Source organism: Podarcis filfolensis, assembly GCF_964270895.1.
Source record: "Podarcis filfolensis genome assembly, chromosome: 4".
Lineage (NCBI taxonomy): Eukaryota > Metazoa > Chordata > Lepidosauria > Squamata > Lacertidae > Podarcis > Podarcis filfolensis.
The window spans coordinates 68,217,779-68,241,652 of NC_139607.1; the positions used below are offsets into that span (position 1 = coordinate 68,217,779).

Here is a 23,874-nt window from a genome sequence, read left to right on the forward strand (position 1 = left end):
AATTAAAAGGCTGTCTACTATACCTTGGGACAGGATGGGACATGGGACAAAGCCTCTGATGTCAATCTGAGTTTTTGGGAAAGTGCGTATTGGAAAAGGCAGTCCTTATCATGACTGTCTCAGGCTTTAAAAGTCCAAACCAATGCATGGAATGGACTGGAAAACAAACTGAATCTAATGAAGGTGGAACAATATTGGGTGTACTTCAGTGGGGATAGGGAACCTGTGGCCCTCCAAATTTTGTATGGACTATGGGGTTCCCTCTCCCTGACCACTAGCTGGGGCTGATGGGAGTTGGAGTACAACAATGTCCAGATGACTGCACTATCTAGATCAGTGTTTCCCAACCTTGGGCCTCCAGCTGTTTTTGGACTACAACTCCCATCATCCCTAGCTAGCAAGACCAGTGGTCAGGGATGATGGGAATTGTAGTTCAAAAACAGCTGGAGGCCCAAGGTTGGGAAACACTGATCTAGATGACTGCAGTGTCTAGATGCACTTCCTATTCCTGGCATGCAGGGAGCTCCTGTTTGTATTCTGGCAGTTACATTCTGAACCGGTAGAAGTTTCTGAGCACTTTTCGGAGTGAGCCCCATCAGTGGCGTAGCGTGGGTTGTCAGCACCCGGGGCAAGGCAAGTAATTTGCGCCCCCTAACCCGTGGATTTACGCCCCCTAACCCGTGGATTTGCGCCCCCTAACCCGTGGATTTGCCCTAACCCCAGATGTTGCGCCCGGTGCGGCCGGCCCCCCCCCTGCACCCCCCACGCTACGCCACTGAGCCCCATGCAGAACATAATGCAGTAGTCTTTTTTAAGATGTCACCATGACATGAATTACAGTGGCCAGCTTCGTCTTCTCAAGGAGAGGCGAGGCAGGAATAGCAGCTCTCCAGGAAGAGGGATTGAAAACTCTGAAAACTGTAGCTCTCTGAAGGGAATAGGGGTCTCCTGACATCTCTAACCCTTAAGCAGACTGCCGTTCCCAGGATTCATCCAGTTCCCAGGACACATGGATGTCTCCAGTGATATAAAAGTGCTTTAAATGATGCACTTTGATGCAGATGTGGCAAGAGAGAGCTGGGTATATGTGCCCTGGCATTGCCCACCCCTTGACGCACCCCGTTTTTGCCCTTTCCACCGGAATAACTTCCATTAGTTATGCTTGAAAGGACAGCCAGAGTGTTCCTGGCTGGAAGGGTTGGAAAAGAAGATAGCTCAGCAATGACTAGGTATATCGTGCAGTGTAATTAGATTTGTCTCTGTGTACTTAATTTACATTTTATGTTATGGCTGCAAAATGTCATTTGTGCGCTTTTGCAAAATACCCTGGAATTATATGGTCCCCCACCCCCACTTGCTACGAGAACGGGGCTTAAATGTTAGAACGGCCTGAAACTTGTGCCGTGCAGCAGATGACCAACAGTCTCCACGTGGCTGAGTAGCATCTAAATGAGCCCTAATTCAGCCTTGTAAATGAATGCACAGAAGTTACAAGCCTGCTGGGGGGGGGGGGGGCAAGAGACAGCACTGCCCCTCCCTCAGCAGCCTGCCGCATGTCCAGGCTGAGCAGAGGATTCCCTCCTCTAGCAGCCAACTAGGTTTCTGTGGCACAGAGCATAGATGGAATTTGCCCTTCGCGCACCAGTCCTCCCATCTGCCTATCTGCAATTCCATGCTCTCTCCTTCCTACCTACCAAGGCTACCAAGCAAGTGCCTAAGTGCAAGGCTGCCTTAATGCACTGAAAATAGTGTGCTTGTGTTATATGACAGTAACAATGTATCTAGGGAAAGGGACAATAAAGAACACAAATATCCCCATTATTTTGGTTCTGATGTTCCCCAGCACAACCTGGTTGTTTTCAATAGGGAAAAACAGTATTTGTCAACGGGCGTAATAATTCCCCACATTTAACTTCAAACGTTTCAAAAGCGTTGGTTTAATTAAACTTTATTGATGATGATGGAGTCACAAGGCAGCAGGCAAAGCGCATGCAGGCGAATTGGATGCGAGATTTAAAAGCTCCCATCTCCAATCTTAATTTCCCAGGGAATAATACAGAGCGTATTTAGGATCGGGCCACTGAAGGTCCAGAGGACGGGAAAACCTTTTATCAACATATAGGCTTCACGCAACTTTTTCCCCCCAGTGTTGAAAACGCTCGGCAGTCCTTCCCGTGCAGGCAAGGCAAGAGGCAGCGCCTCGACCAAGGCGATCTCCGCAAGCTGCGCGCCCATCTCGCCCCAGGCTGCATTCACATAAGACGGGCGAGGCGGTATCCTTGACGGCGCCCGCCTCGCGCAAGTTTCCGTGTGACTCAGAATTCCTCCTCGGTTCCTCGCCAGTAGCTCGGCGTTGACTCCGAAGCTGGCGCGCGGCTCGGCGCGCTAGAACCGCCCAGGACTCCGCCAACCGCCGGCTGGGAGACTCGGCAGAGCGGTCGTTAGCAGCGTCGGCTCCGAGGCGGACCCACCGGACCCCCCCCCAAAAAAATCAACCCCGTCTGGGCACCAGGTCCCGCTCGCCCTGCTCGTCTCCGAGCCGAAAGGGAGAAGGAATTTGGGGAGGAGCGCGCGGCGGCGAGGAGCACCGGGCTCGGCTTCGCCTCTGTGGGGCCGCGGGCGCGGAGGGCTTCCGCTCCTCTCCCCCGCCTCCGCCTTCCCCTCCCGCGGCGGAGAGCGAAAGCAAAAGCCGCGTGTGGCCCCGCCCCGCGCGCTGCGGCTGGAGGGAGCAGCGGAAGCTCGTCAGGCTGCGGGTTGGGCGACTCCGGGTCCCCGCTCCGGCTCCTCCGGCGCCCCCGCCCGCTCCCTCCTTCGGCTCGCCAGGAAGAATCAGTGCGGCGGAGAGCGGCGGCGGCGGCTTGCCCACCCCGAGGCTGGACATGTGGGCGCTGAGCGTGTGTTGGGTGCTGCTGGGCACTCTGGGCGCCGGTGAGTTGCCTTGGCTCTTTCTCTCTCACCTCCCCCCCCTCCGCCCTCCCGCCAACCCTCCGCGGGGCGTTTAACCGCCCGGACGACTTTCGCCCCTCGCGTCAGAACGCGGGAGCTTCGCCCTGCGCTTTTTGCGCTTCGCAGGTGGAGCATGTTTGGAGCAGTGGCGGCGGCGCAGTTCTCTCTCTCTCTCTCTCTCTCTCTCTGTCCCCCGCCCTCAGGCCCCAGGGCGGGCATGGGGTTGGGAGGGGTGGGGGGGTCGAGGAGGGACCACCTAGGTGCGCGGCTGGCTGTTCTTGGCAGGTGGGAGCCCGCGCCGTCCTTGGCGAGGGAGCCGCTGCTGGTCCCACCAAAGTGCGCAATGACGGGCAGGGCTTCGCTTTGCGCCACGTCCCCTCCCTTCGAGCGAGCCCGCTGTTTAGGCGGGCGCTGGGGTTGATGCGCGCTGGGATTGGCTTCCCCCCTTCCCGACGCCTGACGCTTTTCATAAGCTCCGCTTCAGGATTCCTGCTGCTCGGAGCGTGCAGGGAAGCGGAGCCGACAGCAGGCTCTCGTGTGTGTGTGTGTGTGGGACTACGAGGTGGGAACTGGGCGCTGGCAAGCCTGGCACTTGCCGTGCCTGGAACCAGGCGGGAGACGTGGAGGGAATGTCCCTTTCCCCTCCCTCCGCCCGCTCCCGCTGGTTTCCGAGAAGCGGTGCTTCCGTGGCTGCTCTTAGGAGGGCCGGGCTCCCGCTGGCGTTTTCGCACCTCATCATCATCGGCGATGGCTGCTGCCCTTGAAAGTACCCACCTAAACTGCTGTGGCAGCGGGTAATCCGCCTCCCTCTGTGTGGCTGCTGTTCCCTGAAAACTTCGGAGGACATGTGCGCAGCAGTTTCGCACAGCTGTCGAACTGGAACGGGGATCCGGTGTGGAGTGGGATATGGGGGGAGAGCATTCCTTTCCCCTGGGCTGCTTCCTTCTCAACACGCAGAAGTAATCTGCGGAATAATCCATGCTGGGCCTTTGTCGCAGCCAGTTAATGGGGTGGGGTTAACCACATGCCTTGTAAAGCAGCACACAAAAGTTGCCAGCCTGCAAGAAGAAACATCTTTTTTTACTAGCCTATTGGGTGCTAGCAGAAGAGGGGCACAGAGAGCTTATCTCTTTAGCACCATCCCACTGCATTTCTGTTCTGGGCGCAGAAGAGGGCCTGGCCTGCTCACTCACCAAATGGTATTCTGTGCACGGTACTTGACTGCAAAGCAGTTCCTTATCGCCTGTGGTTTCCTCCTCATAGCCTGTGGTTTCCACGCCGCTAGAGTTTGTGAGCCTGCCTCCGATCTCTTGTCCGTGACTTGCAGAGGTCAGAGGCATCAGGTGAAACAAACTCTGCTGTTGAGCCTGTAGCTTTGGTGACCCTTCCGAGGACCCACATCTGTTGGCCTGCAAGCTTTCCAAGTTGCTGGGTTACGCAGGCAGTGCAAGTGCTCAAGTTACACAACATGTGCCGCTGTCAGCCACCTACAGGCTTAATAAATTATATGCATCAACCTTTCGGCTCAAGCACGTAAGCAGTCTGTAGGGTGTGAGAGAGTTAAAGTGGGAGTTTGGAAGAGGAACAGAAAAGGCTAAGCTGGCTTGCACAGAAGATGGGGACTTGGTTAGTTCAACATAAAGACCTAAAAGTTAATGATATCAAAATTGAAATCTGTAAACAACTAGTGGACCTGCTTTTCAGACAGCAGGTAGGACACCTTCAAATCATGTCAGCTTTCTGTGGGCAAAAATTTCCTGCTCTGTTACAGGATGTAGCAGTGCCCACCAACTTGGATGACTTTTAAAGGATTAGGCAGATTCATGCAGGATAAGGGTTTATGTTCTGCTTTCACTGCTGGAGGTAGTATTCCTCTATATACCAGCTGCTGAGAATCATCGGTGTGGAGAGTGTTCTTGCTTTTGAGTCATGTAGGCTTCCCACTGGCATCTGGTTGGCCACTGTGACAATAGGATGTTGGACCAGATAGGCCTTCGGTCTGTTCCAGCAGGCTCTTCTTATGTTCTGACCGAGTGGTCATTAAATACAAGAAAAGAAAATTGACAGAGCAACTTTGTCTATGCATATATGCCAAGAGACCCTTGCACTGGTGCATTTCCTGCATGAATTAAACTGCATCCTAATCGGTCCTGCCTGCAGGGGGGCAGCCCTTTCATTGACTCATATGGGGTCAATTTTAGTTGCACTTGAAGGTTTGGTGGTGTAAATTACACTAAACTTTGTCCATGGGACTAGGGAATTTGGGTGCAGAGTAACTTTGCTAATTCATTTCTTTGCCCTGACATGCTCATTGCATACGTTGGACATACCCCTTCTTTGCCCTTTCCACCAGCAACAACTTCCAGCATGGCTTGCCCTTAGCCGGTGTTAATAGCTATGTTTGGATAAATCATAAATGCTGCTTTAAGGTCAGCTCAGCCAGGAGTGGGAAGTATTCCACAACCCAACCTTGCTCAGGAAGAATGATTGGAGATTAGAAGTGCACCACCTGAGTATTTTTTTGTGAGCATTCCCAATATCTTTCTTCCAGTGACCAAGGAATGGTGCTTTGAGAGTTTTCAAATGCTGACAGTTGAAGGGAAATCTCAAAATAATGCTTTTAATTTGGTCCAAGATTCTTACTATCTGTAAAGGAGAGAAGGGGTTTAGGCTGCAGTCCTGTCTACTCAGAAGTAAATCCACTTGAGTTTGATTAGCATTGTTGTTGTTGTTGCTGCTGCTGCTGCTGCTGCTGTTGTTTAGTCGTTTAGTCGTGTCCGACTCTTTGTGACCCCATGGGACAGAGCACGCCAGGCACTCCTGTCCTCCACTGCCTCCCACAGTTTGGTCAGACTCATGTTTGTAGCTTCGAGGACACTGTCCAACCATCTCATCCTCTGTCCCCTTCTCCTTGTGCCCTCCAACTTTCCCAACATCAGGGTCTTTTCCAGGTGAGTCCTCTCTTCTCATGAGGTGGCCAAAGTATTGGAGCCTCAGCTTCAGGATCTGTCCTTCCAGCGAGCACTCAGGGCTGATTTCCTTAAGAATGGATACGTTTGATCTTCTTGCAGTCCATGGGACTCTCAAGAGTCTCCTCCAGCACCATAATTCAAAAGTATCAATTCTTTGGCGATCAAGCCTTCTTTATGGTCCAGCTCTCACTTCCATACATCACTACTTTACTCCTGGGGTAAATGGGGTTGGAACTGCAGACTTACTTTCAAAACTACTCTCTTCTGGGGAATTAGAATTATTTGAAACCAGGTGAGGCCTGTGACAGTACTATAGCCTTGTGGGTCTCAATAGTTTAAAAACCATTGTAAGCCACAAGATGATGCTCAGGCCTATGAAGTGCCAATAAGTCTTTGAGTAGCTAATAAATTGACACATAGAATTGTAAATCTCTGAAGTGTAGAAGCTTTGTGAAACTATAGGACCGCAAACTTATATTGTCTGATATTGGTAAAACAGAGATGTTCCTAAGCTGATTATTTTAGAAACTCTTGCCTGTTTAGGCCCCACCTTCTCTCTGATATGATTAAGATGGCTTGACAACAGTACGGGCACAAAGCAATCACAACAAATAATTGGGAGTGTGTGGGGGGGGGGAGGGGATTATCCCAAACATTGGAATATCAAATAATGCAGAGGAAAAACTGATAGCTGGCTTGTTTTCCCTTTCTGTGCTGCTGTTACCTGATGTTCTTCTGAGGCAGCGTTAGTGATGGAGTAATTAACAAAAGTTTCCACAATTTTGGCTAATAGTGGCACAGTACACCCAGAACTGTTCTTAAGTGGCCCTCATTCTATGAGTTTGTACGGGGGTAGCCCTCAGCAGAACGTACCTTCCAAAAGTTATCAACACTAGCATGGACTTAATTCTTTCTGTTCAAATAAGTAACAGTTGTTTTTCTTTCTTGCAGGTTCTGCCCAGTTGATGTTTAAGAAGATTCACAATGTTTCCTTTGATGTCTGTAATACAACCGAAATTATCATACCATGCATAGTTACTAATCTACAAAGGTTCAGCAGAGATGAAATGTTTTTGAACTGGAAAATAGATGGGAAAGAGTTTTTTACTTATGATGGCTATGAGAACAGGTATTTCAAAAACAATACTTTTTTGAGTGTAGATCTACTGGATATATTGAACCTAACTGCTGGTGTTGCATCAATCAAGATGTCTCTAAAGGAAGCCGTTCCTGGAAACTACACGTGTATAGTAGTAGAAAGAAACAGAGAAGGAGAGCATGTAATTGAACTTCGATATGGTACACGTAAGTTATTTGTCTTGTTTTTCTCTGTTATGTATCAAGACTGGTGCTTTTAAAGGCCCATGTATAATTTATCTGGATTCTTGGGTGAATGACAAAGTAGCCAGGGGTCCACACATTTTAGTTTAGTAGCCAGCTAGAATTGGTGCTGACGATGGAGTCTTTCCCTCCCCTGAGACTTCTGTGGCTGCTAGAGGAGGGCAGGGTGGGGTGGGGCTCTCTATTGAGCTTTACAATGGGCGGTGTGCCCAGTGTGGCTTCTCATGCTGTGTCTTGCAGACAGAAGTCTCGTGTTGCACTGAGTTTTGGCGAATGTGTTTCGGCTTGCTCAGCACAGCACAAGAAACGTTCCACCAAATCCTCTATGACTTGGGAAGAGCTTTGCTGGAGGTTGGAAAATCTGTTTCTTGGTGTTCTGCTTCCTAGAGGGCCAGGATCATTTGTAGCTGGCAAGCAAGTTTGTTGGGGTGCAAGAAGCCATGTTGGCAGGTAGGTGACAGCGGATTTATCTGAGATGGTAATGTTTCAGGCATGCTTGAAGAGCTCCAAAAGGATTTCCTCAAACTCGATGAATGGGCAATGGAATGGAAAATTACAGTATAATAAATTACAGTGGTAATAAAGTGCCGTATTTTTCCGTCTATAAGATGCCCCCATGTATAAGATGCCCCCTATTTTGGGGGACTCAGATTTAAGAAAATGGGGGGAGATGGGCCCGTGTATAAGACACCCCCTAATTTTTGACATTATTGTTAAGGAAAAAACATAGTCTTATACACGGAAAAATACGGTAAGTGATTTTAATTTTAATTTTTGTCTGTGGCACAATGCCATTACAAAACATGGGATTAATGCAAGTACCTACAACCACAAACAGGTAGCAAATCTGAAGCCGTGCTAGGACAAACACCAGGGAAGCAGGCGTAAAACAAAGCACTAATAATATATAACACTAATAATCATCAATACAAACTGAGGTTAGGAGCAACATCAGAATACCATTGTCACTGGTCCTCCTTGCCACTTATCAGGAGGGGCAAGAATGTAGTGATGTTAGGGCTGTGCAGTCACACCAGTGGAACCAATCCAGTGCTCCTGCTGCTATGCCAATTCAGCCCTGACCTTGCCTTCACGTTACCTCTCCCCATTCATGTAAACTAGTGATGACCCTGCCAGGAGACTGTTTCCTCTTCCCTGCCAGGGGAGCCACTCCTGCTTGCATCTTGATTTTAGACAGTTTTCTTTTATCCTTGTGAATTGCACAATGTATTTAAAGCACCTGCACCCCAAAATCCAATGCGGTTCATAAAATGCAACAGGTCTGAAAACCACAAAACCAAACAGTGCAGCAGGTTAAGGTGGCTGCAATAAGGTTAAGGTGGCTCTCCACAAGAGAGCAACATGAACTGGGTTGCAGAGTCCCAATGTTCCCATATGAGGTTTGTAAACAGCACAGTGGATGGCAAAATAAGGAAGGGACAATATGTATCTCCTTGTAAAGTTGGGCTGGATGGAGGAGAGGTTTCAAACCCGCCCTCCCCGGTGCCATGATTAAGATGAACATTGTCCCTCCGTCATTCATTGGATGTTCAGTGTGGTAAGTGGAGAAGGGGCAAGCAAGCCATAGGCAAGGTGGCAGTGCCCATTTTTGGCAATGCCTGTTTCTGGTGGTGATGCAAAATTCAGGCTGAAGAGGCTTAGGCTGCTGGTTTGCATTCATGGTGGCTAGAATGGTATTTTCTCCCACACAGGGCTACCCCTTCCCTGTACAATATAGTAGGTGAATCTTAAGAGGCATCCAGAGCAGTGTCTGGTTCTTTTTGTTGGATGAGCTTCAGCTGGTATGTCTCAAAGACATGGGAAAGGTGCTTGGATCAATGCAGGTGGCTACATGTGTCCTGGGTCCTTCACATTGGCAGCTGTGGGATATGCTAGGTTGGCGAGAGCCAATAAAGTGAAGCTCAATCCGGGTAACACTGAAGCACTGTTAGCAGGTGGTTCCTTTGACTGGGTAGGTGGGATTTAAGCTGTTCTAGATGAAGTTGCGGGGGACACGGGTGGTGCTGTGGGTTAAACCACAGAGCCTAGGACTTGCCGATCAGAAGGTCGGCAGTTCAAATCCCTGCGACGGGGTGAGCTCCTGTTGCTCAGTCCCTGCTCCTGCCAACCTAGCAGTTTGAAAGCATGTCAAAGTGCAAGTAGATAAATAGGTACCACTCTGGTGGGAAGGTAAACGGCGTTTCCATGCGCTGCTCTGGTTCGCCAGAAGCGGCTTAATCATGCTGGCCACATGACCCAGAAGCTGTACGCCGGCTCCCTTGGCCAATAAAGCGAGATGAGTGCTGCAACCCCAGAGTCGGCCAAGACTGGACCTAATGGTGAGGGGTCCCTTTACCTTTTAGATGAAGTTGCAGTCCCTACACCACAGTAGGTATTCAGTTCGGGGATACTTCTGGATCCACTACCATCACTAGAGGCACAAATTGTGCAGCGTGCCTTCATCATTTTTAGTTGGTGTCCCAGCTGTGACCCTATCTGGACAAGGATAGCCTAGCTTATGTTGTCTATGCTCTGGTAATCTCTAGGTTAGGTTGCTGCAATGCGTGGTATGTGGGTCTTCCTTGAAGACAGTTTGGAAACAGCAGCTAATGGAGAGTTCAGGAACCGGATTGTTGACTGGAAGTAGGAGGTTTGATTGTATAACTGTACTGGCTGCCAGTTCATTTCCAGGCTTGATTCAAAGTGCTATGTTATGTTGGTTTGTCTGTTTTATGTTTATAGGCATTGTTTGTTGTTGTTGTTTGTTTGTTTGTTTGCTTTTTTTTTCTTTTCAGTCTTTTTTCTTTTTTGTATTTTTTGATGTCGTTTCCAAAATATCAATAAAAAGATTAGCAAAAAAAAACAAAAAAAAAACAAAGTGCTATTTTTGTGCAGCTCAGGACCTCAATATCTTAGGCACTGGTTTGTCCCATGTAAACCTACCTGAACCCTATGTTCATCACCTGTGTATTCCTTCCAGTGGAGGTGTGGAGGGTTGCAGCATGAGATGGGGCCTTCTCGGTTGTGGCTCCCTGACTGGAATGTTCCTTTTAGAGAGATGTGCCTCGCACTATCACTATTAGATTTCTGTGCCAGGTGAAGATGTTCCTATTCACTCAGACATTTTGCTCTTAGTTGGTGCTTATCTTCTAGTTTTTAGTAAGTGACAAATAAAATGAATAAAATAATCCTCACCATCTGTTTCCAGAGGCAGAATTTTAATGAATTTAGTTAGGCACCCAGTTTGAGACAAGCCATAGATATGCAGGGTGGGGGGGAATCCTCTTAAGCAGGGATGGAGGGCCTTGTTCTGTCCATTTGTTTACCTGGCAAACTGACCTAATTTTTAGCTCCTGTACAAGGATTGGAGCATAATTATTTTTCAGATTATCCACTTCTCGGAATTGTGCAGTACAATTTTTGCCTCAAAAAAGTACACAAATCCATTATAAAATGTATATTTTAGAATAAAATATGATTAGAAAAGTGTGTGTTGAAATAAAATTTGTATTTAAATGTTTTTAAATGCGAACTTTCATACAGATTTGGGGTTTTTTTAATAGAAAAGTCAGGTTTATGGACAGATTGGATTTTTGAATGAATGGGTGTGAAATTGTCAGAGACTGGAAGTAGACTAATCACTACTTCTTAGGAGACTATGTAACTTTGCTAAATCAACAAGGCAAACTAATAGCATCCAGTATGAAGTAGAGTGAGGCAGAATATGGACAATCTCTCTTCCTCTGGGAATCACAACTCAAATAATGATGAAAGAGGCTTTCATAGGCTAGTCTGTGAGGAACAGCCTTGTACCAGGTGTGGGCAGGATGTCCTCCCAAATCAAAGTAGAACAAAGGCTTATGATAAGTCTAATTTCATTTTCGTTGGAGTTGGAGATCAACCTGCTTAGGGATGTACTGTAGCAATGTCCCTTGACACCCTGAGTTGGGCAGCCACATTTGGACAAGAATGAGGAAGAGCCTTTGTGCTGAGAGTGGAATTAGCAGAGGTAGAAATGTCAGTTTAGTAGTGCTTTGCAAAAGTAGACACAGACACCCAGGAAGCAGCCTTACAAAACACCTTCAACAGGTGCAATTGAGTCCAAACTCTTTGATACTGGAAAAGGGCGTCTCTGAGTGAGACCATCCATCAGCCTCAGCCAGCATGGTCAGGGGTTATGAGAGCCATATTCCAACAAAATTTGGAGGCCTTCATGTTGGCTACCCCTGAAATACACAGGACTTGGCTAGTTGAATCAGTGGCCTCACTCGGTATAAGGCAGTTTGATTATGCCCTTATGCTTATTCATTTCATATAATTTATGTACTGCTTGATTTTTTTAAAAAACAGCAAGCTCAATGCAGTTTGCAAAACAACAACAACCCAACAACAATAAAATTACAAGGAAAAGACTATTGAAAGCAGCTAACTAAATCATAAATCAGATTAAAGCACATACAAACATTCTGCATGTGTGGGTAGCCTTGTGTAAACAAAAATGTTTTTAGCAGGTGCCGAAAGGAGTGCACTGGATGCATCCGCCAGATGTGAGTAGGCAGGGAGTTCCAAATTGTGGGTACTGCCACACTAAAAGGCTGATTTCTTACAAATGCGGAGCCTTATGGGGCACCAAAGGCCAATGTAAAGAGAGATGTCTTCAGCACATGGCGAAAGTTGTTTGATGAAAATACTAGACACGCATGCCTCTGTGGAAAGCGAGTCCCACAATTTAGGGGCTACCGCAGAAAAGGCCCTCTCGGGTCATCATTCCTTACACTTCTGAGGGTAGTGAGGTACAATGTATCTTGTCTGTATTGAGCTAATGCAGCAGCAAGAGCTTTACTCCTATGTATATGTACATCTTTCTTGTCCATGGATATTGCTGTTTTGGCTACAGGTGCAATGCAACTTGAACTGGAATTAAAATATAGGTTGATTGTTCTTTTGGTTCTTGAGGTTTAAAATGTGTTTATTATACAGTTCTAACGGAATTAATCAGGCTGAATTATACACATTTGTAGAACTATGGGATTTGAGATTATCGCTTGTGGTAAATGTCTTGATGAGTGTTGAAATTGATTCCCCCCCCCCCTTTTGTTTAATTTTCTTTATTGTTGAAACGTTTCCACTTCCAGCTCTTGACAACAAAATTGTCCTTATTCTCAGAAGTGATTTTCCTGAATCTTAGACAAAACATACCTTTAAAATGTAATTGTAAAAGCTGCCCAAGCTCACAAAGGAATCGCGATGCCACCTTCTGGTTAGAAAGGAAATGGCAATGATGCACGGGGGCATTCCTGAAAGCATGCTACAGTACCAAGAATTTCAAGAATCTTCAAGTAATGGCAGCTCAGAATTCTAATACTTTTGTAATCAATTCTGGAAATTGAATTGACTCTAAAAGTCAATTTACATTTGGCCTGCAGCTTGTTTATAACCATTAGTTGAATTTTGGGATTTTGTTATTCAAGAATTCTGTGTAAGAAATGGTTAGATCAAATTATCCTACTCTGAACACACAGCATTATTTCATTCGTAGATGGTCTGTAATTGCCTGCATTTGTATAATGTAGCTATATGAAGTGCAGAAGGATAAGCAATTTTAGCTGACTAACATGATAGCTCAATTTACCTTTAACAATTGACAGTGTTGTGTCACTGTATGTTTCGAGAGGAAACTGGAGCCATGATTCAGTTCTGACATCTATTTGGGGGCAGAGAAAGACTCTTCAGTGCTCCTTAACTGCAGTGTAACTAGCCATGAGTACTGAAGCATTTTTGTACTAGTGGGGTCCTAGATGCCTGTAACAGTGACTCATACCTGGCCATTGAGCATGATGGCTGGGGCTGGTGGGAGTTGGAGTCCAGCAATATCTGAATGGCCACAGGTCCCCCAGCACTGCTGTAGATTCTCCTGGACTCTGTGGTTTGTTTTTATTTATTATGAGTATTTATTAAATTTGCATGCTGCCCTTCATCCGAAAATCACAGGTCGGTTCGCGACATGAAAATGCAAATGAGAACACAAAACACATACCGGTAATTAAAAAAACAACAAACCAATAACCTCCCCCCCCTTCCACAAACAAATCAGCCAAGAGAGACATTTCCCCTGCAGTAGCAGTGCCTCAAGTGCCATTTCTGCTGCTACTATTCCTAATGAATTCTGTACAGTGGGTCTTTTAAAGAAAACCAAATGGAAGCAGCAACACTGCTACCACCAGTAAATATTTTAGTGGGTTGTCCAGCCACTCAAAGCCTTTACAGGCTGCTTCTGGGTCCCAGGCAGCTTGTTCCCCATCTGTATTCTGAACTGCTAATTTGGATGGAATTGCTAATTCCTCTTTCAAATGTTTTTTGATATAGCCTAGTGCAACTAAATTGCCAGCATGAACTGATAAGAATGAAAAACTGTGTTTTCAGCTGGGTCTTCTTAATTTTGAAAAAAATATATAGCTAGATCTCTTTTAATAAAGTAAACTCAAGGTAGCTTCCAAAAAAGTTCATTAAAGACCTAAAGCACAGTAGGAGCAGTTCAATTACCAGAGTGAGTTGCATGCAGTAAAAACCCCAAGGGGAATTCAACATAAAAACAAGGAGATTTAAATTTAAAACTCATATTAAAAACTTGCCAAAATCAAAAGGTCTTGGCAGTTTGCCTTGAGCTTCAGAGATAGGGAGCAAACCAAGTCTTTTTAAAGAGGGAGTTCCACAAGTTTCTGGATGCTAAAGTAGAATAGGCCATGTCTCACGCTCAAGCCAATTGTACTTCTGAATGTGGTGGGATGCATTGTTTGACCTTGAATGTTGAATGCAGTGGGCATACAGGATCATATGGCAGGATGCCAGAGATGCCTTGGTCTCAGATCTGCAGAGGCAGATTCTTTTGGAGTTAGCCCTATGTAGCGTGTGCTACAGTAATCCAGTCTGGGCATGGCCAAGGCATGTATGTCACTGGCTAATCTGCTTTATCCAGGAAGGGACAGAAGTGATACAACCCCTGCCATAGTACTCCTAGCAATAGCTGCTACCTTAGCATTGAGGAACAAGGCTGGGTCCACAAGCTCTCCTAGCCTTGTGACCTTATCGTTCCAAGGGGATGCAAGAAGAAGACAAATCTCCAGACTTCTCTCTGCAGATGTGTCACAGATCTTTCCATATTCTCCACTTCATGTATTGTTGATAAAGGCAAAGTTGATGTCTTGCCTCTGCAAGAAGATTCATTTTGCGGTCCTTAATGAGCTGTAGACCTTTTGTCTGTATGATTACACTCTTTCCACCGGTTCCTTTGCATAATTTTGGATGTTTCATGTTCCCTCTTTTCCATGTTTGTTTACTCTTGCAACTTGCAAGTGCTAGTTCAGTTCTGTTGTGGCCTTTAAAGTAGATGGAATCATAGAACTGTAGAGTTGAAGGGAATCCTGAGGATCATCTAGTCCAACCCTCGGCAACATTGGAATCTTTTGCCCAATGTGGGGTTCAAACCCTTGACCCTGAGGTTAAGAGTCATGCTCTACTGACTGAGCTAGCTTAGATGTTGCCTTTTTTTTTTGGTCACTGCCGGTTCTTCAGTTTAGATAGATAGATAGATGGATTTAGCCTTTGAATTGAGCTTAATGGCTTTGTTGTGGGACCTGGCTTGTACTAAGAATTTAATGCCACAAATAGCACTGTTCATAACTAGTGAGTAGCTGACAAGCTGCTGAAGTGTACAAGCTGAATCTGCTCCTGGGTATAATCAGTTTGTTCCATTCAAGAAGTTTGATTCTTTCCTGCTTACTTGCATGGCCTGATTTATTCCATTAGAAGGAAGTAGTCATCACAATCTGGCAATAGCAGTTGTAGAAGTTAGGTCATGTTGTGCTCCTTGAATCGTCATGTGTTTCTGCACAGTATTCTTGCATTTCAAGGACTGGCCTGATCAGAAGTAATTTTTTTAAAGTAAGCATTCCAAAGGCTAAAATCCATTGCAGTGTTTTTTATCTAGGGTCTTGCTTTTCTTTGCCAAATAGCTTTACTTGGCTTTGCAGAGGAAATGTGATATTATTTTTAGATTATGAAGTTCTGTGTAAACTACCATGGTAGTATAGCTTCTGTAAGTGTTTGGGATGGATAAGAAGCCACTGTGGTACAACTTGTTCTGAGTCTCAATTTGTTAGTATATTGATCCAGATTTAGGCATGAATTAATTGACTTTGTGGTAGACATGAGATCAAAGAAGAATAAAAGTAACAAGTTCTCTATAACTTTTTAATAGCATCTTAAACTTGTTTTAATTCCCTTTGGTAATAGCATACTTGAAGGCAATCAACAATTAAACATTCATATTTTTAATGTGTGTGCACATATTTAATAACTTTACTCAGTTGTGCTAGTGGATGGCATATAAAGATTTTTGATGTAATCTATCAATACTCTGTTCCATGTCAAGGACTTTTGGAGTGTCAAAATGAAACTAGAGAATAGTTTTCTAATGTTAAGTCTGTCCCCCTGGAAATGAGCCAGTCTGTTGAGATGGAGAAGCTGTTACTCTTAAGATACTGGGTGTAGGGGGGATGCCCAAGGGAGAACAGTAAAAATACACAATTCTGTCATTTTATGAAAATGAAACTTAGAAAAATGACAGTTTGGACTGTGAGTGTTTGGTTCCTCCTGTGGTCTCCAAAGTAAACCCCAGAGCTAATGTCGGGTCAGTATATTAATTAATACAATAAGACTTGCTTGTTTTGTGTTGCTAAATCAAACTAAAATTTGTATTTTTTACTATATTTTTCTTATAGCATTTTGGTTTCAACCACTGGAAAGTTTCTTAGTCATTGGTGCAGCCATATTGGCGGTAGCATTGTTTTTGCTACAGGTTGGCTATGTTGGTAAGTACTAAATTCTTTATTCCTTACCAATGCTGAATAGTATTTTATCGTAAAATGCTTTGCATGTGCCCAACAATGGAGTAAAAAGAAGTAGTAGTTAATGCATTATGTTTAAAAAAATGTGTAAGATTTCATAGTATGAGTTTATGTAGCTTCTAACATTTTCCATTCTTGGAAAATTACCAGGAATAAAAGATTCCATTGTAATTAATTTCAAGTCTGATACCCTTTAATATGTGACTTCTGTTGATAGTGATCAGTACCTTTTTCTGATGATCTGTTGTAGAAAGGAAACTTGTGGTTATCAATGACTGCTTGTTCAAGATCTTAGCGGTACAGTGAACACAGAACACATTTTGCTTCTTTCTAGAAGGATTATTATTTTGTAAAAAAAGAAAGCTGGCTCCGAGTCTGGGGGCCCTACCACCTGTTGACCCAAAACCCCAATCTCAGTGGGCCTGGCTAGACTTGGAACGTTGGAATGGCTTTAGCTTGAGGAACTGGTTTGGCAACCTTTCTGTCCCACCTCCACTCTTCATTGGGGTATTGGCTCTGTGAGCAAGAAATAGGTGACTGCTCCTCCCTTTCTTGATGTTCCTCAACTTGGCCATTTAATTTTGGGGGAGTTATTTCCTATGCCTGCCTACAAATCAGTCATACTGTGAACTACTGGATTGAAAAATAATCTGAAAATAGGTACTTGCACAGCTCATATCCCAACTGCATCTTGCTAGGAGACTTCCTAGACTGGTGTTTCGTTCATCACTACAGGAAACAGGATGCAGTACTTGATAGGCCTTTGATCTGACCCAGCAGGGCTCCTGTTGTATTCTTAGTGCTTGAACTATACAGCTGCGGACAACATTTCAATAAAGGCTTAAGCAGCACTAGCAAAATGCAGGGTGTGACATGGAGGTGCCGGGAGATTTGGGATCTTTCAGACATGTTGAGGGGAGTCAGGGGAACAGAAAATTCATAGCAACTATGTGCTAGACATCTAACCTCAGAACTTAGCATTTCATGTTATTGAAATATAAATATAACAGGATTATTCCAGTGACAAATATGAGCCAGAACAGTGCTGTTGTTGTTTAATTGAATCCCAAGAGGAGTGCGGAAGCAACAGTAGATACGGCGTCGCTGATTGCATACAGCCACAAATTCTGGTTTTGTAATCCTTGCAAGTGACACTACCCAACAAAATGCCCTATGCAAGTAACGGTCAGCTAGGTGGAGATACAGAAGACTGACAACAAACGCCCACGCGCCACTTCATGCACCACTCGCCCTAAAACAAATAGTAACACAGTGATGCCTCAGAGTGGTACCATTGCGTAAGTTCACCTGGAGGTTTGAGGTAGAATATTCTCAACATGTGGGTGACACCCAACTCTGTTTCTATTCCTCCACATCAAGTTTAGGTGAAGCAGAGGAAATGCTAAATCCAGCACCTCGCTGTGCTAGTGGGCTGGATAAGGGCCAACAAATTGAAGCTCAGTCCAGAAAAGACTGAGGTGTTCATCTTGTGGTTGACTGGGTTGCACTCTGCTGAAGGATTATGTTTGCAGTCAGTTGTTTCTCACTGATTCATCACTGTCAAGCACTAGTTGTTTGGTGCTACAGAATGCTTAGACCAGTGTTGTCTAGACAGAGATAGCCTTGCTCTGGTGATTTCCTGGTTAAACAACTGTAGTACTTGGTGCTGCTTTTGAAGGTGCTGCTGCTAGTTTACTAACTGGGACTGGGTACCATGATCACATCATGCGCTTGCTGCATTAGTTGCACTGACTGTGGCTGTGCTGTGCTGAAATCTGTCTTCCATTCTTCAAAAACGACCACCACCACCCCAAAACCAACCCCTACCACTGTGAAATAGGCTTCTAGGGTGGTTACTTTTTTGCTGCATTTCTGGGGTGATTTAAAGCTTCTTAATAATTTTGGTGGGAATAGGGTTGAGTGTACCTTATTGTTGTGGGTTTTTTTAAGGAAGTGCAGTCACCTGGTGAGGTTGCAAAATGCAGACCACTGGGGAGACTTGTAGGATGAAAGAAAGCATGGTCACAAACCTCAGCAGCCACTGTGAAAATAAGGAAAGTGCAACAGAACTCTTGTACCCTGCCCATTTCCCCCCTCTGATAATTTTTGGGTGCAATTTATTTTCTTATTAATTGCTGTAGAATGGGTTTGGTTTTTGGTTTGGTTTTCTTAAAGAAGGAGATATTTTCAGCACTCGACTAATCTCTAGCTCCAACTAAAAGGACAAAACCAGCAATTAGATGAAAACCCTTCTTTCTGCATGGGAGAATTGAAGCATGGCCTGCCTCTGCATACACCTTCCTATGCCTTGCAACCAAAGGGCTTCTGTGGGTGCCCTGCCATCAGAGGCAAGGGAGATAGCTACCAGGAACAGGGCTTTCTCAGTGGTGGCTCCCAGTTATGAAAAATTTTCACAAGAGAAGCTTCCTTGGCATTGACTGCATTATCATTTGGGTACCAATCAAAGCCTTTTAATCCTTTGTGGGCTCCATTACTGTTTTTCTTCTGTTTATTGGTGTAAACTTAGAGCAACCTGTTTAATAAGTAAATAAGCAAAGTTTATCGCTCAGGGCTTCTGCAGACATACATACATAATAGTATACATAGCTCAAGACCAAGAACAGAGCATCAGAATACATGGTACATTGCCATGGTATGCTAGTTACAAGATGTCCCTCACAAAATCACAGCAGTATAGATTAACGTGTGATCTCCAGAGATCATCAATCACTTTTGCTTCCCCATGACCTATTTTTAAAAATTGGCAGCCCTGTATGACATTTTAAAATCTGTAGCATCCAATAAAAATGGAGTGATGCTTAAAGGGGAGTTACTTCTTTCCTAGCAAGCATTCTTGCTGAATATGGCAGACTCTCTCTGATTGAACAAAGGCCTTAGAAGTAGATCTGGTTACTCCACCATTCTAGGCAATAATTTATGCTGTACTGATTACTGTACTGAGATGTCCGAATGAGCCCACACCAATGCTCCATATAGCATCTGGGGAAATAATTTACCCTTGTAGAGCTCTATTAAAGGACAAGGAGAAGCTCTTTGATATAAAGCTTCAAAGTTGCTGTAAAGAGAAGGTTACAGTATGGGGAGAGAGAGATTTAACTGAAAGAACTGAATTAAAGACATAGATAGAGTTGCAGCTTTAATAGTTTTCCCCCTCAGTTATTCAAACTTACTTTAGCTAAATTGTATTTTTAAGTCCTATTTTAAACTGCTGTGAGAATTTTAATGAATACCCATACTAAATAATAGATTAGTATCACTCGGTGTCCAGTAAAGTAACTCTTGGCATGGGGAGACAGCCAAGGCTGATCTTCATTCCCAGATGGTGGAATACATTTTCCGTGAAGTGAAAACTTACTGAACAGCCATATAATAAGGCTCTCTTTCTGTATCTGGCCGTATGAGCTTATTTTATGGTGTCCATTAACATGTTTCTCTGAATGAGCCAACGTTCCCCCACAGGCATTTAGTATGGAATTGCCATGCTTCATTCACTCAGTGTTACAGAGCATCTACACAGCACCGTCGTTCATTCGTTGTCATCCTGGATTTTCCCTGGGTTCATACGGAGTACTTGAATGGAAGGAGTACTTGAAACTTCACAGATGTATTTACCTTTAATGCACTCTTCAGCCTTTTCTAAAGGGTGCAGTTTTTCCATGACAGACAGGATAACTGACCCATGCACACCTTGGCACACCATTACAACAACATTTGTGTTGAGCACCATTTTTGACGTCATTTTAAAAATCCACCTTTAAAAAAAAATGAAAGAGAAATATTCCTGTGACACCATACTGCTGTGGAATTATTGCAGTAGAGTGTTACAGCACTATAGCTGTATTATAGCTAATAAATTAGCATTATAGCATGGTGTTTATAATGCTATACCTATTTTTCATTAAAATGTTTATGTATGAGTGTATGCATTCATGTATATGGGTTTGTGATCATTAAATGATCAGTTTTAAGAAATGAATGGGAGTCATATAATGGCATCCAACACAATGGTTAAACTAAATGAGTGCTGGAGTCCCCACACATAGCAACTCAGTCATGCCCAGTGGCGCACAAAGAACATAGCAGGATGAATATAGGAAGAAAAGAAAAAGACATAGTTGCAGGAACCCAAGTAACAACAAAATAGATGTGATTACTGAAACATAAGCATGTGCAAATACACACACACACACACACACACACACACACACACATATCAGATACAAAATATGAGTTATCCAATCAATGCCTGCTACATAAATAGCAGTGGAGTTGTTGTTTTGTAGTTGTTAATTCAGTTTATATACTGCTCTTTATCAAAAGATACCAGGGCAGTGCACAACGTTAATTACGGAGCAGCAATAATAAAAGTATAATAAAAAGCATAATAAGAAAAAGTATAAAAAATGATCATAATAACAGCAAAAAACCCCCACCCCCGCTTTAACAGGCCATAGATTATTTAATGGCTAAAGGCCTGGGTAAAGAGGAATGTTTTTGCCTGTTGCCTAAAGACATGTGGTGATGGCACCAGACCAACCTTTCTGGGGAGAGCATTCCACAGTCAGGGAGCCACTACAGAAAAGGCCCATTCTCATGTTGCCACCCTCCAGACCTCTCAGGGAGGTGAGACATAGAGAAGGACCTCCAGTGACAAGTACAGGGCCCGGGTCAATTTGTATGGGGAGAGGTGATCCTTAAGGTGTTGAAGTCCTGAGCCATGCAAGGCTTTATAGGCTTTACAGGGCCAGGAAACTAATTAGAAGCCAGTGCAGTTGGAGCAGGATTGGTCTTATATGTATGCTCAAACTGTCTTGTTCTGTTGAGCATTCTGCTCATTGAATTTTGCACCAGCTGAAGTTTCCGAACCTTCTTCAGAGGCATAGCTGTCAACTTTTCCCTTTTCTTGCAAGGAATCCTATTCGGAATGAGGGAATTTCCCTTTAAAAAAGGGAAACATTGACAGCTATGTTCAGAGGCAGCCCTGTGTATATTGCATTACAGAAATCCATCCTAGAGGGAGGTTACCACAGCGTAGGCCACAGAAGTTAGGCTATTCAGATAGGAGTGTAGCTGGGCCACCAGCTGACAGTGACAGAAGGCACTCTGTGCCACCAAGGCCATCTGGGCCTCAAAATGACAGTATTGGATCCACAAGCACCCCAAGCTACTTAAGGATAAAATAGAGTATAACCCCTTCAAGAGCAGGCAGTCTTCTACCTATCCAGTCTAGCGAACCACCCACTAGCAGTGCCTCAGTCTTATCTGAATTGAGCTTCAGTTTATTGGCTCTCATCCAGTCCATTATCAAGGGAAGACCAGAAAATTCAGAATTTTCTCTTGTTTTGTGCTTCTTCAGAAACCAGCTGAAGAATTATTTGTGGATGGCAGCCATTTATCCTCTTATTCTTTCTTTCCAGATCCCCCCCACCCCCGGACATACTTTATTCCTATACATTGTGATTCTGCTACATGTACCTAGGCATTTGAATCAATCCTAGAGGGTTGTTACTCCAAGAATGAAGAGCCCAAGTGAAGGGTTTTCAGTTCATAGGCAAGGGGTAAATATATTGAAATGCATGGCCTGCTGCTACTGCTGCTTATCTGGGGAACCCCTCCTTTTTTGCTATGCACATAGAAAAAAATGCAACACTGTACTCCTAATAATGTGGAAAGTCAATTGTAATTCTTTTTGTGGCTTACAAAAGAAGAGCAATGATTGGGTAGTGCTAGTAGCCATCTGTTTGTCAGTTGCCTGTCTCTTTTATTTGCAGGATTTAATAGGTAATATTTTCGTTCAATTTGCTTCTGAAAATTCCACATGCCCTTGGTACATATGTTGAAGCACTTGAGAGAACGCAAATTGTTATTTATAATACTGTGTAATTTAAAATGTCATTCATAGGCTAGTGCCTGTTGCAGTGGGCATTGTGAACATTGAGGGAGTTTGCAATGCTAGATGTGGATCTTCAAAGCTTACTAATCACTTTAGACATCGCTTTGGATACAGTATATATTATTAAGCTAAAAACAGTCCCATTGTGCTGGAGAGTACTTACATCTGTGTGATGTAATGTTTCTTGGGGATGCTAGCCCAATGCCTGTAGGCATTATTTCATGGCACGCTGATTAAGTAAACATTCGACAGAGTAGCAAAACAGAGCATTTCCAATTTATTGCTGTGCTGCAGAGGTAAACTGTAAGACAGCTACTGCTTTAATGTATCAGAAAACATGAGTATAGTGAGAGGTGATTACTGATAGCTGTTCAGCTTTTAAATGCTGCTCTTTAGAATTCTACTTGCAATGTTTCTTTCTCTCACACACATACTTTTTAAAACACGGAAATCATGCTGTGTCTTTTTTTTTTTTTTACCATGTGCAAAATCTACAAAGATGATTCTGGAACAGAGAAACGTACCTGGCAGTTTGTTAACAGTGCCTAGGGCAGAAGAGAGCACAGCTGGTGTTACTGAGTGTACAATTTTTCCAACTTCTTTTCTTTGGAAGGCTCCCAAAGTGCTGTATAAACCTATGAACCATCAGTCTTTGAAGCAAACCACTTCTGTAACTTCGCTAATTTAACTGGGTGTCTTTAAAAAAAAGAAAAGGAAGAAAACTGGCATGTTCTGTTGAATAGGAAGGAAGAATTTAGGATCTGATCTGTCTCACACATGAAGCTAACAGCAGACGAATTGAACTCTATGCAGAGCACTTCTGATTTGAAATAGAATCTTGGAGAATACAGCAACACATAGACAGAGCTGTAGATTTTGCTTGTGGCCAGTATTGTATGGCACAGGTAGAGTGTTTGGTGCTGGGAGGAAGAGGAGTGCAGGAACACAGCATCTCTGAAGTGGCCTCCTATTGACATGACAGAAAGTAGTAATGGGGGCAGGAAGTCTTGGAGCGCGTAGTTGCAGTTGTCCCTTTGATATTGCCAGTTTGAGTCGCTCGGAGTTTTACAGGCTGTGTAGATGATTGTTACAGATTTCACACAGCCGATCCTGAATCTGCGATTGCGTGAACCTTTAGTGGAGGAGTTGGAATTTTAGTTTCACTTACAAAGCAAGTGCGGGATGAATAATGTGTGCCAGTGGTAGAAAGGGGCAGGCAAACCATTTAAATTTAACACAGAGGCATCTAAAGCAAATGAGAATGTTCATAGCAGGACATAAATGTATGGCGGCAGCATGGAGGGGAGTAGTGTTCATGGAGGCAGCCATTCTTTTCAACATATTCTCATAGAGCGATGGAAAGCCATCACCCCACTTGCATGTGCGTTCAAAGCGTGTAGCAACAAAGAGACCAGGCTTTAAGGAATCCAACTATCCCTAATTGCATGCAATAACAGAAGGAAGCCAACATTTCTGTCAGGGGACTGCCATCGGAACAGGGAAGGGAGGCACTTGGGATACAGGGAACCTCTGAAAATCTTGTGAAGCAGTTCCTCTTCCTGCGGTGGGGAAAGCCACACCTCCAGTGGGGAAGAGGGAAGGGACCAGAGGATGCTGCTGGGAGCCCCAGCGCCACACCCCGTCAGTCTGAGGGTGGGAAAGGCCACACCTCCAGGGTAAAGGTGCGGAAAGGGCTAGAGGATGCTGCTGGGAGCCTCAGCACTGCTCCTTGCCAAGCCGGCCAGGAGGGAAGCATGCCTTTTCTGTCGCCCACCTTGCGCAGAGGTGTAAAACG

The 23,874-nt window shown here is 44.5% G+C and overlaps 1 protein-coding gene across 7 annotated transcripts in view; it reads left to right on the forward strand.

Moving 5' to 3' along the window:
* The first annotated feature begins 1,937 nt into the window (after positions 1-1,937).
* CD47 (CD47 molecule) overlaps positions 1,938-23,874 on the forward strand; it is a 232,563-nt gene continuing 210,626 nt past the window's right edge. For all 7 annotated transcript variants that reach the window (XM_083611710.1, XM_083611706.1, XM_083611709.1 and 4 more), the window contains exons 1-3: positions 1,938-2,928; positions 6,870-7,223; positions 16,040-16,129. In XM_083611710.1, coding sequence (XP_083467836.1) covers positions 2,880-2,928; positions 6,870-7,223; positions 16,040-16,129 — 493 coding nt within the window. In that variant the 5' untranslated portion in view covers positions 1,938-2,879. The remainder of the gene's footprint in view (positions 2,929-6,869; positions 7,224-16,039; positions 16,130-23,874) is intronic.